Source organism: Rhinopithecus bieti, unplaced genomic scaffold (assembly GCF_001698545.2).
Source record: "Rhinopithecus bieti isolate Rb0 unplaced genomic scaffold, ASM169854v2 scaffold_23276, whole genome shotgun sequence".
NCBI lineage: Eukaryota > Metazoa > Chordata > Mammalia > Primates > Cercopithecidae > Rhinopithecus > Rhinopithecus bieti.
Genome location: NW_016810868.1, coordinates 921440 through 937813, shown reverse-complemented (window position 1 = coordinate 937813; position 16374 = coordinate 921440). Strand labels below are relative to the sequence as shown.

The 16374-nt window shown below is 54.9% G+C and overlaps 1 protein-coding gene and 1 pseudogene across 1 annotated transcript in view; one reads left to right on the top strand and one right to left on the bottom strand.

The window, feature by feature from the left end:
* Window positions 1-16374, top strand: part of NELFB (negative elongation factor complex member B) — an 18278-nt gene continuing 1904 nt past the window's right edge. Inside the window, exons 1-10 of the mRNA XM_017893018.1 lie at window positions 1-219; window positions 482-645; window positions 909-1008; window positions 1413-1643; window positions 7905-8090; window positions 8871-8983; window positions 10310-10412; window positions 10794-10889; window positions 11308-11450; window positions 11615-11721. Of these exons, the coding sequence (XP_017748507.1) occupies window positions 118-219; window positions 482-645; window positions 909-1008; window positions 1413-1643; window positions 7905-8090; window positions 8871-8983; window positions 10310-10412; window positions 10794-10889; window positions 11308-11450; window positions 11615-11721 (1345 nt within the window). The 5' untranslated portion in view covers window positions 1-117. The remainder of the gene's footprint in view (window positions 220-481; window positions 646-908; window positions 1009-1412; window positions 1644-7904; window positions 8091-8870; window positions 8984-10309; window positions 10413-10793; window positions 10890-11307; window positions 11451-11614; window positions 11722-16374) is intronic.
* On the bottom strand, window positions 2325-3058 carry LOC108542859 (39S ribosomal protein L52, mitochondrial pseudogene; annotated as a pseudogene).

Sequence of the window (16374 nt, the reverse complement as noted above, 5' to 3'; positions counted from 1 at the left end):
CGGGGCTCGGGCGGCCCCCGAGGCCCGGCAGAGCGGGCTTCTGGGGCGTCTGCGGCGGCGACTGGGGAGCGGGCTGGGGATGGGGCGCCTAGCCGGGCGGCGGCCGGGGCCTCGGCGATGTTCGCGGGGCTGCAGGACCTGGGCGTGGCCAACGGCGAGGACCTGAAGGAGACCCTGACGAACTGCACGGAGCCGCTCAAGGCCATCGAGCAGTTCCAGGTGGGGCAGCTCCCGGGGCGGGGGGAGCCCGGTGAGAGGGCAGGGCTGCCTGCGCGGGAGTCGGGCCTGGCGGAGGCGCCGGAAGTTTTCCGGCTTTCTGTTGGTGTCTGAGTCTTGTTTTGGGGGTGGAGTCCAGAGCCAGCACCCCTTTGCTGGACGGCTGGGAACACCTGGGTTCGTACCTCCCTGGGTTCGAGCTCTTAGAACCTTGGGGTGCCCGGGCGCACTGGGCTGCGGCTGAGATTTCTCTTGACTTCCTCAGACAGAGAATGGCGTGCTGCTGCCGTCTCTTCAGTCGGCCCTCCCCTTCTTGGACCTGCACGGGACGCCGCGGCTGGAGTTCCACCAGTCGGTGTTCGATGAGCTGCGGGACAAGCTGCTGGAGCGAGTGTCAGCCATCGCTTCGGAGGGGAAGGCTGAGGAAAGGTGGGTCAGCGGGAGGGGTGGGCAGGTGAGATGTGCAGCTGTTCTCGCAGCCTTGGATCGACTCAGGGGCATTTATGTGGAGCCTTTTGGCTCCACATCCTTGCTCCCAGAGGTGGCCTGGGTCTGTGTCTGAGTGTAGAGCCTTGCCGCATGTGTCCTGTGCGTGGAGGCTTGTCCTGGTAGCTGTTACCTGTGTGGGGACAAGCAGGTAGCTGCTCTGATCTGGCGCATCGCTGCACCATCAATCCTGTGAGTTGTTCCAGGTACAAGAAGCTGGAAGACCTTCTGGAGAAGAGCTTTTCTCTGGTCAAGATGCCGTCCCTGCAGCCCGTGGTGATGTGCGTCATGAAGCACCTGCCCAAGGTAGGGCCCTAACTCTAACCCTGACGTGGTGGCGTGGACCGTCCGCCCACCCCTCATGCCCTTAGTTGGTGGAAGTTTTGGTGGCCACCTAGCTCCGGGAGCTTCCCACGCCACCTGCCGGAGTGCTGTCCATGGTGAGCTCTGGCTGGCTTCTCCCACATGAGTGGCGTGGAGACTGAACCTTAGCAGAGGAGTTGGGGTGTGGGGCCCCTCCTGGGAAAGAGCTGTTGGTATTTAGCATGTCTGCCTGAACCTGCTGGGGCCAGGGAACCAGTCATAGGTGTCCTGTGGGGTGGGGCTTAGCTGCAGGTGGTCTGAAGGGGGGTGCTGAGGCCTCTTGGCTTGTCTTAAGGGAGATCCAGGGACACAGGTGCCACTCACAGGCTGCCTGTGGTGTCATGTAGGTTCCTGAGAAAAAGCTGAAGCTAGTAATGGCTGACAAGGAGCTGTATCGAGCCTGCGCCGTGGAGGTGAAGCGGCAGATCTGGCAAGACAACCAGGCCCTCTTCGGGGACGAGGTTTCCCCGCTGCTGAAGCAGTACATCCTGGAGAAGGAGAGCGCGCTCTTCAGTACGGAGCTCTCTGTCCTACACAACTTTTTCAGCCCTTCCCCCAAGACCAGGCGCCAGGGCGAGGTGAGGGCACAGGCTGTGTGCAGGGTGGGGCACCTTTTGGGGGTGCCATGGCTAGCCCCCTTCAGCTGCCTGGGGATCAATACTCTGCTGCCCTGTGAATGGTTGGATGGTTCTGCTGCTTGGCTGGGTGGTAGGGCAGGGCTGGCTTGTACACGTGCTGGAAAGAAAGTTGGTTGTTTTTCTGTTTGTATTTTACTGTTCCTTAAAGTGATATATGGACAACATTAAAATCTACAGAAAGGTCCCTAATGAGAAATTACAGCACCCCCTCCCCTACTTTTTTTTTTTTTTGAGACGGAGTCTTGCTTTGTCGCCCAGGCTGGAGTACGATGGCCTGATCTTGGCTCACTGCAAGCTCTGCCTTCTGGGTTCACGCTATTCTCCTGCCTCAGCCTCCTGAATAGCTGGGACTACAGGCGCCCGCCACCACGCTCGGCTAATTTTTTGTATTTTTATTGAAGACGGGGTTTCACCGCGTTAGCCAGGATGGTCTCGATCTCCTGACCTCATGATCCGCCCGCCTCGGCCTCCCAAAGTGCTGGGATTACAGGCCTGAGCCACTGTGTACGGCACCTCCCCACCCCCCGCCCACCTCTAAAAAGCAAGTTCTGTTTGGTCCTTCAACTTTTTTTTTTCCATTTCATGAAAACACGTATTAGATGACAGCTATACATGGCCTAAGCTGTGTGTGGGCTGGTAAAGGCTTGAGTGCCGGCTAGAACCAGGAAAACTGCTGGTCCCCTTTTCATGTTCACAGAACAGCTATTTCTCATAGTTGGGCCAGTCCTACAGCCTGCAAAGGAGGTAAACATTTTAAAGCAAGACTTAGCTGAACTGGAATGGAGCCAGAGATGAGGGCACTAAGCCAAACCTCCCAGGCAGTGATCTAACAGCTTGTTCTTGGTGTCCCAGCTCTTTTGCTCCGAACACGGATGGGGAATGTGAAGGCTCTCTTCTGGCTGGGATGAAGCATCTAGGTGTATAAGAAGTCCAGAGAGGGGCTGAGGAAGGGAGGCAAGAGTTGCTTTTTATTGACTTGGAAGTGGGCTCTTCACTGAAGCCCCTTTGCGTTTAAGAGCATTTTCCTGCTTCCTTGTTCTTCCTGCAACTTCTGCTGTCTGAGCTGCCATGCTTGTAATCCAGCGTCCATTTCCTGTGACAGCAGTGCAACTCGTCTTACAAACTTCTCCCTTTCAGCTTTTCTTCAAAGCTGGCCTTTCTCTGGGGGAGCAGGGTGGCCATCCACCTATGACCAGTCTGGGAGCTCTGTGAGGGGCCCGTAGCCGGAGGGGTTGGCTGCCAGTCCCTGCTGTAGTCACCACTGGCTGGCCGGCCGGCCGGCCGCCCGCCCGAGCGGCTGCACCACAGTGCAGCCTCCAGACACCTGTGAAGAGAACAGTTGCCAAAGCAGCCATGCCGAGCCAGAGTAGCCGGGGTAGCCCTCTTTTTTTCTTTTTCTTTTTTTTTTTTTGAGACGTAGTCTTGCTCTGTTGCCCAGGCTGGAGTGCAAGTGCAGTGGCGCGATCTTGGCTCATTGCAAGCTCCACCTCTAGGGTTCACTCCATTCTCCTACCTCAGCCTTCCAAGTAGCTGGGACTACAGGTGCCCACCACCACACCTGGCTAATTTTTTGTATTTTTAGTAGAGCTGGGGTTTCTCTGTGTTAGCCAGGATGGTCTTGATCTCCTGACCTCACGATCCACCCGCCTTGGCCTCCCAAAGTGCTGGGATTACAGGCGTGAGCCACCGCGCCCGGCCTGGTCCTTCAATTTTCGGGTGTTTAAATGATTTGTTAATATGGTTGCAGTTGAGTTGTTTTTCATTTTTCAGAGGATAGCAAACCCAAGGTTCTGTCTGTTAATAATATTGGCATTGTTCTAAACTGAAACTTGCTGACAATTTTCTTTGTTCTTTTTGAGACGAAGTCTCTCTCTGTCGCCAGGCTGGAGTGCAGTGGCGCGATCTCGGCTCACTGCAAGCTCCTTCTCCTGGGTTCACACCATTCTGCCTCAGCCTCCCGAGTAGCTGGGACCACAGGCGCCCGCCACCACGCCCGGCTAATTTTTTGTATTTTTAGTAGAGATGGGTTTCACCGTGTTAGCTAGGATGGTCTCGATCTCCTGACCTCGTGATCCGCCCACCTCGGCCTCCCAAAGTGTTGGGATTACAGGCATGAGCCACCACGCCCGGCCTTTCCCTTTTCTTTCTTTTTTTTTTTTTTGAGACAGGAGTTTCGCTCTTGTCACCCAGGCAGAAGTGCAATGGTGTGATCTGGGCTCACTGCAGCCTCTGCCTCCTGGGTTTAAGCTGTTCTGCCTCAGCCACCCCAGTAGCTGGGATTATAGGCGTGTGCCATCATGCCCAGCCAATTTTGGTATTTTTAGTATCATCGTGTTTGCCAGGCTTGCCTTGAACTCCTGAGCTCACATGATCCACCTGCCTTGGCCTCCCAAAGTGCTGGGATTATAGGCATGAGCCACTCTGCCTAGTCCCTTTTTTTTTTTTTTCTGTTTTTTTTTTTGAGATGGAGTCTTGCTCTGTCACCCAGGCTGGAGTGCAGTGCCTCGAACTCGGCTCACTGCAACCTCTGCCTCCTGAGTTCAAGCAATTCTCCTGCCTCAGCCTCTCGAGTAGCTGGGACTACAGGCCAGCCCCACCATGCCTGGCTAATTTTTGTATTTGTTTATTATGGACAGGGTTTCATCTTGTTGACCAGGCTGAACCAAGAGGAACTCCTGACCTCAAGTGATCCGCCCACCTTGGCCTCCCAAAGTGCTGGGATTATAGGTGTGAGCTTGGCTGTAACCAACTTTAGCACCGTTTGATAGAAAGATAAAGTGAACTATGAGTTAAGATTTTTCAGTATCCACATTAAGAAAAAAAAAGAGATCAATTTCATTGATGTTTTGTTTGGTCCAGTATATCCAAAGTATTATCTTTCAGCATGTAATTCATGTGAAGGATTGGGCTGGGTACCGTGGCTCATGCCTGTACTCCTAGTACTTTGGGAGGCTGAGGTGGGAGGATCGCTTGAGCTTAGTAGTTGAAGACCAAAGGGAGACCTTGTCTCTATAAGAAAAAAAATTTAACTCAGCATGGTGGCACATACCTGTTGTCCCAATTACTGAGGAGGCTGAAGCAGAAGAATCACTTGGGCCCAGGAGATGGAACCTGCAGTGACGTGTGATTGAGCCACTGCACTCCAACCTGGGCGGCAGAGTGAGAGACACTGTCTTAAAAGCAAAAAAAAAATATTGAGCTATAATGTTTTTTGTGGGAGGGTCACTGAGATTTGAAACCCGGTGAGGCTTTCACACTTAGCGCCCTTCTGAACTACTGCACTTCAAGTGCTGAACAGTTCGTGTGGCTCTGGGCTCCCTTCAGGCCGTGGGTCCTGACCACGTGCATGGGCTTGTTGGGGGTGGCTAGTGCCACCTTTGTTCTCCCTTCCCTGTTTGTTTATTCCCAGTCAGGTCCTCCATGGGCCTTTTTCTTGTTCCGTTGCTGTCAGACAGAGCCCTTGGACCCCTCTGCGAACTGTGGGGTGCCCTGCATTTCCCAGGCCTTTCTCCTACCCCATCTCTTCTGGTGACCTGGTGCTGCCTGTACCGATTTCTTCCTGTAGGGAATTGCTTGGTCGGCTTAGTCCTAGGTTGATTCTATTATTTTTATTTTATTTGTTGTATTTTATTTTATTATTTTTATCTTTAAATTTATTTTTTAATTTATTTATTTATTTATTTTTGAGACGAGTCTCCTCTGTCGCCCAGCTGAAGTACAATGCCCCAATCTCGGCTCACTGCAAGCTCCGCCTCCCAGGTTCAGGCATTAGTTTACTTGCCTCAAGCCTCCTGAGTACTGGGACTACAGCGCCCGCAACACGCACCGGCTAATTTTTTGTAACTTTTTTTAAGTAGAGGTGGGGTTTCACGTGTTAGCCAGGATGGCTTGACTCCTGACCTCGTGATCCGCCCGCCTCAGCCTCCCAGAATGCCGGGATTACAGGCAGGAGCCATTTACTCGCCTGGCCTATTTTTTTTTTTTTTTTTTTGTCTTTTATTTTATTTTTTCCTTTTTGTGGAAACGGGTCTCGCTGTATTACCCAGGCAGGTCTCAACTCCTGGCTCAAACCTATCCTCCCGCCTCTGCCTCCCTGAGAGCTGGGATTACAGGCGTGAGCCACGCGCCCGGCCCAACGCCTGGCCTATTTTTATTTTTTTAAATTTATTTTATTTATTTAAAAATTTTTATTTTGAGTTTATTTTATTTTATTTACTTTATTTATTATTTTTGAGACGGAGTCTCGCTCTGTCGCCCAGGCTGGAGTGAAGTGGCTGGATCTCCAGCCACTGCAAGCTCTGCCTCCCGGGTTTACGGCCATTCTCCCGCTCAGCCTCCAGTAGCTTGGGACTACAGGCGCCCGCCACCACAAGCCTGGCTAGTTTTTTGTACTTTTAGCAGAGACGGGTTTCCACAAAAAGGGTTAGCCCAGGATGGCTCGATCTCCTGACCTCATGATATGCCCGTCTCGGCCTCCCCAAATGCTGGGATTACAGGCTTGAGCCCACTGCGCCGTGGCCGAGTTTATTATTTTATTTTATTTATTTTATTTTAGTTTAATTTAACTTTATATTTTACTTTATTTTTTATTCATTTATTTTTTATTATTTTTTTTGAGACGGGGTCTCGCTCTGTTGCCCAGGATGGATGCAGTGGCCAGATCTCAGCTCACTGCAAGCTCCATCTCCCGGGTTTACGCCATTCTCCTGCCTCAGCCTCCCGAGTAGCCAGGACTACAGACGCCTGCCACCTCGCCCAGCTAGTTTTTTTGTATTTTTTAGTAGAGACGGGGTTTCACCATGTTAGCCAGGATGGTCTCGATCTCCTGACCTCATGATCCGCCTGTCTCGGCCTCCCAAAGTGCTGGGATTACAGGCTTCAGCCACCGCGCCCGGCCTTTACTTTATTTTATTTTATTTTTTTGAGACGGAGTTGCTTGTTGCCCAGGCTGGAGTGCAGTGGTGTGATCTCCGCTGACTGCAATCTCATTCTCCTAGGTTCAAGTGATTCTCCTGCCTCAACCTCCTGAGTAGCTGGGATTATAGGTGCCCACCACCGCACTTGACTAATTTTTATATTTTTAGTAGAGACGGGGTTTCACCATGTTGGCCAGGCTGGTCTCGAACTCCTGGCCTCAGGTAATCCACCCACCTTGGCCTACCAATTTGCTGCAGTTACAGCTGTGAGCCACCGTGCCAAGCCCAATTCTCTTTTAAAAAGTTAAATTAGACCGGGCACAGTGGCTCACACCAGCACTTTGGGAGTGGTAATACCAGCACTTTGGGAGGCCAAGGCGGGCAGATCACGAGGTCAGGAGTTCAAGACAAGCCTGACCAACATGGTAAAAACCCATCTCTACTAAAATACAAAATTAGCCAGATGTGGTGGTGTGCCCCTGTAATCCCAGCTACTGAGGAGTCTGAGGCAGGAGAATCACTTGAACCTGGGAGGCGGAGGTTGCAGTGAGCCAAGATTGCACCACTGTACTCCAGCCTAGGCGACAGAGTGAGACTCAGTCTCAAAAGAAGAAAAAAAAAGTTAAAAACTGGGTCAGGTGTGGTGGCTCATGCCTGTAATCCTAGCACTTTGGGAGGCCAAGGTGGGTGGATCACTTGAGCTCAAAAGACCAGCCCGGGCAACATGGGAAACCTTGTCTCTACTAAAATACAAAAAATTAGCTGGGCTTGGCGGCCTGTGCCTATAATCCCAACTACAGGCTGAGACGGGAGAATAGCTTGAATCTGGGAGGCGGAGATTGCAGCGAGCCGAGATCCTACCATTGCACTCCAGCCTGGGCGACAGCACAAGACTCTATCTCAAAAGAAAAAAAAAGGTTGGGCATGGTGGCATGCAGTTGTAGTCCCAGCTACTCAGGAGGCTGAGGCAGGAGAATCACTCGAGCCCAGGAGGTCAAGGCTGCAGCAAGCCACAGTCTCAGCAGTGCACTCTAGCCTGGACAACAGAGCAAGGCCTTGTCTCAAAAAAAGTTGTAAAAAAGGTAAAAATAACAGAACCTGCTACCATCACACTGGGTGCCAATATTTAATAAGAGAGGAGGGAACATTTTCTGTCAAAAAGTAGGAAAGACAGATATCCAGATGTCCAGAGAGGGGCTGCACTGCCCTGCGCGTGATGTCCATGTGTCTTCATTGTGGCGGAGCCCGGGAGGGTCCCGGGACCTGATGGTGCTTCTCACTGCAGGTGGTGCAGCGGCTGACGCAGATGGTGGGGAAGAACGTGAAGCTGTACGACATGGTGCTGCAGTTTCTGCGTACGCTCTTCCTGCGCACGCGGAATGTGCACTACTGCACGCTGCGGGCTGAGCTGCTCATGTCCCTGCACGACCTGGATGTGGGTGAGATCTGCACCGTGGACCCGTGCCACAAGGTAGCGACAGCCCTCCCTCCTTCCCCCACACCGGCCCTCTTGAAGGTAGCACTGCCCACTGCCCGCCCTCCTTCCTCCTGGCCCTCCTGGCTCCTCTCCTCCCTGTGGGTTTGGCTGGGCCAGTGACCACCTGGGCGCCCTCCTCTCCCAAGCCTATTTCCTGGGCTGTGATTTTTCTGTCCTGCTGTGTGTTGGCATCTTGGCTCCTCTCCAGACCCTGATGGGGGAAGGAGGCTAGTCCCCTGCATCTGAGCCAGAGACCTGGCCGTTCCCTGGGACTCTCTTGCCCCGTCCAGCCCTTTGTCTGTTCCTGAGGGCTGTAGGACCTACAGGCTGGACCTTGACCATTGCCCCAGCTTCCTCCCATCTTTCCAAACCTGGCCTGTGGGACTACTTGTTGGCCAGGTACCGAGTGCTCCAGGAATGGGGTTTCCCTTCATATGGACCCTCCAGCCTCGGGACCATCTTCCCGGGACTCGAGTCACCCTCCGAGGCTTCCATTGCTTGGAGTGCTGCAGTGGCCACCCCCACACTCAGGGTGCCATGAGGGAGTCCCCTTTTAGAAAGAAACATCATCATTGTCTCCACTGCTGTCCTGACCCTGCTGCTTCGGCCTAGAGGTGTGGGGAACTCTGCACCGTCAGGAGACTGGTGCCCGGTGCCTTCCCTCACAGCAGCTGTGACTGAGCGAGAGGCCAGGGCCTGCGGCTGTGTTTGGGGCCAGATCTCTGGTCATCCTGGGAGGCTTGGTCTGGTCCCGACCGTGCTTCCTCCTTGCAGTTCACCTGGTGCCTGGACGCCTGCATCCGAGAGCGGTTCGTGGACAGCAAGAGGGCGCGGGAGCTGCAGGGGTTTCTCGATGGAGTCAAGAAGGGCCAGGAGCAGGTGCTGGGGTGAGGGTCAGCTCCATGAAGCCTCTGTCCCCCAGGGCCTTGTGCGCATCTGGTCTGTGCTCGCTGTGTTTTGTCGTGGGTAGCAGGTGTTTATTCCCTGAGGTTGCTTTTTCTTTTGTTTTTTTTGAGATAGAGTCTCATTCTGTAGCCCAGGATGGAGTGCAATGGTGCGATCTCTGCTCACTGCAACCTCCGCCTCCCAGGCTCAAGCCATTCTCCTGCCTCAGCCTCCCAAGTAGCTGGTATTACAGGCACATGCCACTGCGCCCAGCTAATTTTTGTATTTTTTAGTAGAGACAGGGTTTCACCATGTTGGCCAGGCTGGTCTCGAACCCCTGACCTCAGGTGATCTGCCTCAGCTTTCCAAAGTGCTGGGATTACAGGCATGAGCCCCCGCACCCAGCCTCCTGGATGTTTCAGTAGAGCTATGCTGTGCACTGCTGGCCCACGGCTGAGGGACACGGTTGTTGGGATGTGTCTGGGTAGCAAAGTCTCCCTCCTCAACTCTGCATTCTGTAGCCAGGCCCAGGGGCAGGGGGCTCTGGTGTCTGCGGTGGCATGGAGCCAGCCTCTGAGCTTAGGGGTATCTGTTGGCATTTGCTTTCCAGCATTCTCTGGCTGGTGTATAGACACAGTGCTGCCTGGCCGCACCTTTGCCACTTTTTTTCTTCTTTTTGAGACAGGGTCTCTGTCACCCAGGCTTCAGTGCCGCGGTACAGTCTTCCTCATCTCCTGGGCATTGATCCTGCTGCCTCAGCCTCCCAGAGTGCTGGGATGACAGGCATGAGCCACCATACTCAGGCTTTATTTTGTTTGTTTTTTTAACTCTTTAATTTGGAAGATCGAACATGTTAAGGACAAATTGCAAACCTTAAGCTTTTTTTTTTTTTTTTTTTTGAAACGGAGTCTCGCTCTGTCACCCAGGCTGGAGAGCAGTAGCGTGATCTTGGCTCACTGCAAGCTCCGCCTCCCGGGTTCACGCCATTCTCATGCCTCATCTTCCCGAGTAGCGGGGACTACAGGCGCATGCCACCGCACCCAGATAATTTTTTGTATTTTTAGTAGAGATGGGATTTCACTGTGTTAGCCAGGATGGTTTTTGATCTCCTGACCTCGTGATCCACCCGCCTCGGCCTCCCAAAGTGCTAGGATTACAGGCGTGAGGCACCGCGCCTGGCCAACTTTAAGCCTTTTTTAAGAAACCCAGCATGTGATGGGCACCCGTTGCCAGTCCTGAACCCAGCCTAGGCCACCCCTCCTGAGGACTGTGCCACTGAAGGGAGGGGCAACAGGCGTTTCATTAACGCCAAGGCGGCCTCCTTCCAGGGACCTGTCCATGATCCTGTGTGACCCCTTCGCCATCAACACGCTGGCGCTGAGCACAGTCAGGCACCTGCAGGAACTAGTCGGCCAGGAAACACTGCCCAGGGTGAGTGTGGGCTTGGTCAGCAGCTGTCAGGGCCACGTGACCACCCTGCTGGCTGCTCTGGTGGTCGGGGTGTGGAGGCAGCTGTCGGGGCCCTGTGGCCGCCCTGCCGGCTCTGGTGGTCGGGGTGTGGAGGCAGCTGTCGGGGCCCTGTGGCCGCCCTGCCGGCTCTGGTGGTCGGGGTGTGGAGGCAGTGGCCAGGTAGAGGTGCGTGCTTCCCTGCTGTGAGACTGGGTTTCACCCCATGTGTGGGGCTGGTGATTGCAGTCGTGTGGTCCTGGCCATGGGCACCAGAGACCCTGCTGGGTAATGAGTAGGGTCAGAGGAGCTCCATGGCCAGGACACGGCTGCCTGGGACTGGCGCTGAGCCCGTCCTCCCCACAGGACAGCCCCGACCTGCTGCTGCTGCTCCGGCTGCTGGCACTGGGCCAGGGAGCCTGGGACATGATTGACAGCCAGGTCTTCAAGGAGCCCAAGATGGTAACAAGTCTCCTGTGGGGCTGCCAATTTATCCCGAGGAGCTGTGGGCTGGAAGTGGGGTGGAGCGGGAGGCGCTAGCAAAGTGATTGTGGAGGCCTCTTTGGTCCCAAAGCTTCCTTCCTGGAGGTGCCCACCTTCCGTTTGGGAAAATGCCCACCGGAGGGTTCTGGGGTGTCTCCGTGGACCATGGCTGGCCACAGGTGGTGGCTACTCCGTGTGGATCCAGGCCCAGAAGGGGGTTTGAGGAGATGACCTGGGTGGGGGACTCGGGAGGTGGGAAGAGGGACCTGGGGACCTGGAGAGGAGGGTGGGGTTGGTGAGGTGTCTGGGGGAGTAGGAGGGCCAGGGCAGGGAGTGTGTCAACGTCGGGGTGGGGTGGGGAGGGGCGGGGCCCGCTCATGGCCTCCCCTCCTCATAGGAGGTAGAGCTCATCACCAGGTTTCTCCCGATGCTCATGTCCTTCCTGGTGGATGACTACACTTTCAATGTGGATCAGAAACTTCCGGCCGAGGAGAAAGCCCCAGTCTCATATCCAAACACACTTCCCGAAAGCTTCACTAAGTACGGGCTGCAGGGCCGTGGTGCAGGGGTGGCTGTGGCGCAGGGGTGGCCGTGGTGCAGGGGTGGCCGTGGTGCAGGGGTGGCACTGTTGCCGGGGGGGCTGCTGCAGGGCTGGGCGGGGTCGGTGTGGGGCTCAGGTGGGGCTGATGGCGCCCGGGGCACAGGTTTTTGCAGGAGCAGCGCATGGCCTGCGAGGTGGGGCTGTACTACGTCCTGCATATCACCAAGCAGAGGAACAAGAATGCGCTCCTCCGCCTGCTGCCGGGGCTGGGTGAGTCCTGACGGGCGGTGGCTGGCAGTGCCTTCCCTGCAGCAGCTGCCGCGTGCGATCCCGCCCAGGGTGCAGGCCCCAGGGCCCCAAGGAGCTGTCATCTCCCCAGCCCACTTCCAACTTTGTTAGCTTTGTTTTCACATTTTTTTTTTTTGAGACGAAGCCTCGCTCTGTCGCCCAGGCTGGAGTGCAATGGCGCAACCTCAGCTCACTGCAGCCTCTGCCTCCCAGGTTCAAGTGATTTCTCGTGCCTCACCCTCCTGAGTAGCTGGGATTACAGGCACCCGCCACCACGCCAGGCTAATTTTTGTATTTTTAGTAGAGATGGGGTTTCTCCATGTTGGTTCGGCTGGTCTCAAACTCCTGACTTCATGATCCGCCCGCCTCGGCCTCCAAAAGTGCTAGGATTACAGGCCTGAGCCACCGTTCACAGCCTCGTTTTCACTTTTACGTTTTTGTCTGTAGTTCATTTTACTAGGAAAGGGAGACGGAGTTCAGCTTTGTGCTTTCCCACAAAAAGGTGACGCAAGAGCTGCCCTTATTTCATCCTAACTGGCCAGGGGCCTGGGACCCCTCAGTTGCTCAGAGGATGGAGCAAAGGGGAGGGAGAGAGATCCTCTGCCCCAGTCCCCCACCCAGGCGGTGGTGACAGGCCCACTTCCTCCTGGGAGCCTCCATGGGGGAGGGGTTGTTGTAAGCCAGGAAGAAGAGGAAGGGTCCAAATGGGCGCCTTCAAGAGTAGAACTGCAGGTCCCGTGGGAGATGGGGCCTCTTTAGCCTTGCGGCACCCACTGTGACAGAGACCCTGGGCTCTTCCCTGCTGACTCAGGCCTTGTCTGGGGTTTGCTGTCTTAGTCCACGTTATGCTGCTCTAACAGAGACTGAAGACTGAGCAATGTAGAAAGGGAAGGGATGCCCGGGCGCGGTGGCTCAGGCCTGTAATCCTAGCGCTTTGGGAGGCTGAGGCGGGCGGATCACAAGGTCAGGAGTTTGAGACCAGTCTGGCCAACATGGTGAAACCCTGTCTCTACTAAAAGAAATACAAAAATTGGTCAGGCACGGTGGTAGGTGCCTGTAATCCCAGGTACTTGGGAGGCTGAGGCAGGATTATCTCTTGAATCTGGGAGGTGGAGGTTGCAGTGAGCAGAGATGGCATCACTGCACTCCAGCCTGGATGACAAAGCGAGACTCCGTCTCAAAAAAAAAAAAAGAGCAGCAGTTCTGCGGGGGCTGGAATGGGAAGTCCAAGGTCCAAGGGGCCTGCATCTGGCTGGGGCTTTTTGCTGTGTCATCCCATAGTGGAAGGCAGAGGGCAAGAGAGCACGGGCAGGGGAGACAGACAGACACAGACAGAGATGAGAGACAGACATACAGACTGAGATGAGAGACATACAGACTGAGATGAGAGACAGAGAGACAGAGATGAGAGACAGAGATGAGAGAGACAGAGACAGGAGAGGCATAGAAACAGACAGATGATAGATAGAGCTAGAGATGAGACACAGATGGAGACAGAGAAGGGGGCCAGACTTCCCCTTTTATCAGGAGCCCACTCCTGTGCTAACAGCGTGAATGCTTTGGCGAGGATGGAACCCTCACAACCTCAGCAGTGTTGCGTTGGGGATCAGGTTTCTGGCGGTGAACTTGGGGACACGTCCACACCACGGCACGTGCCTGGTGTGTTTCTCGGTGGCTGGTGTGTCCGAGGACAGTGCGTGCATGCATTTTCCAGCTTTCTTTGCGGAGGAAGTTACCTGTGGGTATTAACCTGTCCCCAGCCACCCTCTCACTGAGCTTGGGTCGCCTGGGCGTGGGTTTCCTGTTGCTGCTAGAACGAATGACCATAGACAGTGGCATCAGACGGCGCAGGCAGACATGACCTCCTGGGCTCATGCGGGTGCCAGCACTGCTGCTCCTTCTGGAGGCTCAGGGAGGCTCTTGAGGGCACTGGGACATTGCACTGCCGGCCGCTGGCCACCAGGCAGAACCGGTTTGTTTATTTTTTGAGACTTCCGGGAACATAGTTATAAATAACTTTGATTTGCCTTGGCCTGTCCACTCCAGTACAGTCACGTGTCACATAACATTCTGTCCACCGTGGACCACATAACGACCACACGGTCACATAAGCTGACAATACTGTATTTTTACTCCACTTTCTCTGTTTAGATACACAATTACTTACCGTTGTGTCCCAGCAGCCTCCGGTACTCCGTACAGCCACGTGCTGTGCAGGTGTATAGCTCAGGGGCACGAGGCCATGGCCCAGCCCAGTGTGCAGTGGGCGGCACCTTCTGGATTTGTGTCAGTCCCTGTGGAGTTTGCACAGTGACAGACTCACCCGGGAGGCCTTGAGTGTGTTTCTGTTTCTCTCATTTGATTGTGGCTAGAAACAGGGAACCAGGAGTGCGGCTTCTCGGAGTACGTGGCTGCCCCACAGGCTGGGATATGCATTTTCTTTTTTTCTTTTGAGACGGAGTCTCGCTCTGTCTCCCAGGCTGGAGTGCAGTGGCCGGATCTCAGCTCACTGCAAGCTCCGCCACCCGGGTTTACGCCATTCTCCTGCCTCAGCCTCCCGAGTAGCTGGGACTACAGGCGCCGCCACCTCGCCCGGCTAGTTTTTTGTATTTTTTGGTAGAGACGGGGTTTCACCGTGTTAGCCAGGATGGTCTCGATCTCCTGACCTCGTGATCCGCCCGCCTCGGCTTCCCAATGGGATATGCATTTTCAGTAACGTTTGGGGAGAGCAAGCTTCTTAGGTTTTTAGTGGGTTCTAGTAAGAATAGATGTTGATTTTTGGAATTGTCTCCTGTTTATTTTTTAACATTTTTGTAGTGGGAATTTGTGAAAGAATATAAAGTTCAAGAGCACGGCACGGTGAGGACCCAGCACCGTCTCCAACCTCCCCAGGGTCCGCGTGGGTCCGCGTGTGGCCGCCTGTCCCTCAGGGCAATGTCTGGGTGTAAATCTGACACATCACAGAAAGCAGGCTGCAGACGTAGGCATCTCTACAAAAGAAGGATGCCTTTACAGGAGAATCACTTGAACCTGGGAGGCAGAGGTTGCCGTGAGCTGAGATCACTGCCCTCCAGCCTGGGTGACACAGCCAGACTCCATCTCAAAAAAAAAAAGAGGGGGGCTGGGCACGGTGGTTCACACCTGTGATCCCAGCACTTTGGGAGGCCGAGGCGGATGGATCACCGAGGTCAAGAGTTCCAGACCAGCCTGGCCAACGTCGTGAAATTCCATCTCTATTAAAAATACAGAAATTAGCCGGGTGTGTGACGCATGCCTGTAGTCCCAGCTGCTCGGGAGGCTGAGGCAGGAGAATCGCTTGAATCCAGGAGGCAGAGGTTGCAGTGAGCCGAGATTGCACCACTGCACTCCAGCCTGGGCGACACAGTGAGACTCCATCTCAAAAAAAAAAAAAAGACTGCCTTTAAATGCCTGTAAAAAACTGGCCAGGCTCGGTGGCTCACCTTGTAATCCCAGTACTTTGGGAGGCTGAGGTGGGCTGATCATCTGAGGTCAGGAGTTCGAGACTAGCATGGCCAACGTGGCAAAACCCCATCTCTACTAAAAATAGAAAAATTAACCGGGCGTGGTGGCGCATGCCTGTAATCCCAGCTGAGGGAGGCCGAGGCAGGAGAATCGCTTGAACCTGGAAGGTGGAGGCTGCAGTGAGCTGAGATCGCGCCACTGCACTCCAGCTTGGGTGACAGAGCAAGACTCCGTCTCAAAAAAATTAAAACCAGTGACCACGGGCCACTGTCACATCTGAGCCGGGTTCACTGCTGCTCCTCTGCTGACTGCCTGGCAGTGGCCACACTTCTCCAGGTGTCTCCTGTCTGCTGTGCAGACGGCCCCGTCAGGGTTGGGATATGCCTGCCGTCCCCTCTCCTGTCTCACAGTCTTGGGTTCCCTGGAGTTGCAGGAATCAGGGCATTTGCCCAATGGGGCCTTGCTGCTGGATCCCCTGGTCGGGACTGTGTGCCTGCCACGTGGTCGGCCAAGGCCCTGGGAGATGTGGCAGGCAGGCACCTTGGGGGTCTGGGTCTCCTGGAAATGTTTCTGTCACTCCGTGAGCACAGGTGGCGCCAGCTGGGTCTGTCCTCGGAAAGGCGCCATCCGGGGTACTAGGCAGGCCACCTTTGTTTTGTCCTGTCTGCACATGTCACCTCCGTGTGGCCTGGCCACAGCTCCTTCTGGCATCATTCCATGGGCATCAGTCCGCAGGCGGCCACCCTCCCTCCCTGCAGGGGCCCTGTGTGGGGTGCTGCACTTGCCCTTGGCAGATGTCTGCTGTGGGCCATGGCATCTGTGCTGCGGTCATATGTGAGGCATCTGTGGGCACGCTTGCTATCTTTGTTGTGTTTTGGTGTCTGGCTTCAAAAAAGAATGTGAAAGTGCTTCGTTCTCTTTCCTGTGGCACAGTGTAGTTGGTAGTCTGGGAGAACTCGATGGAGTTGGCGCTGGACCCTTTATTTGTTAGGCTTGTTTCTCCTGGGTTCGGCTACTGGGCAAGGCCTTTCAGGACTGGAGGAGCACCTTGTTTTTCTGTCTCCTCCTCCCTCCACCCCTCCTCCTGTCCCCCGGCTGCAGCTCTGCTTCCCTGCCTAGGGTCCCACCCTACCCGCCCGCCCCGTCCACCTC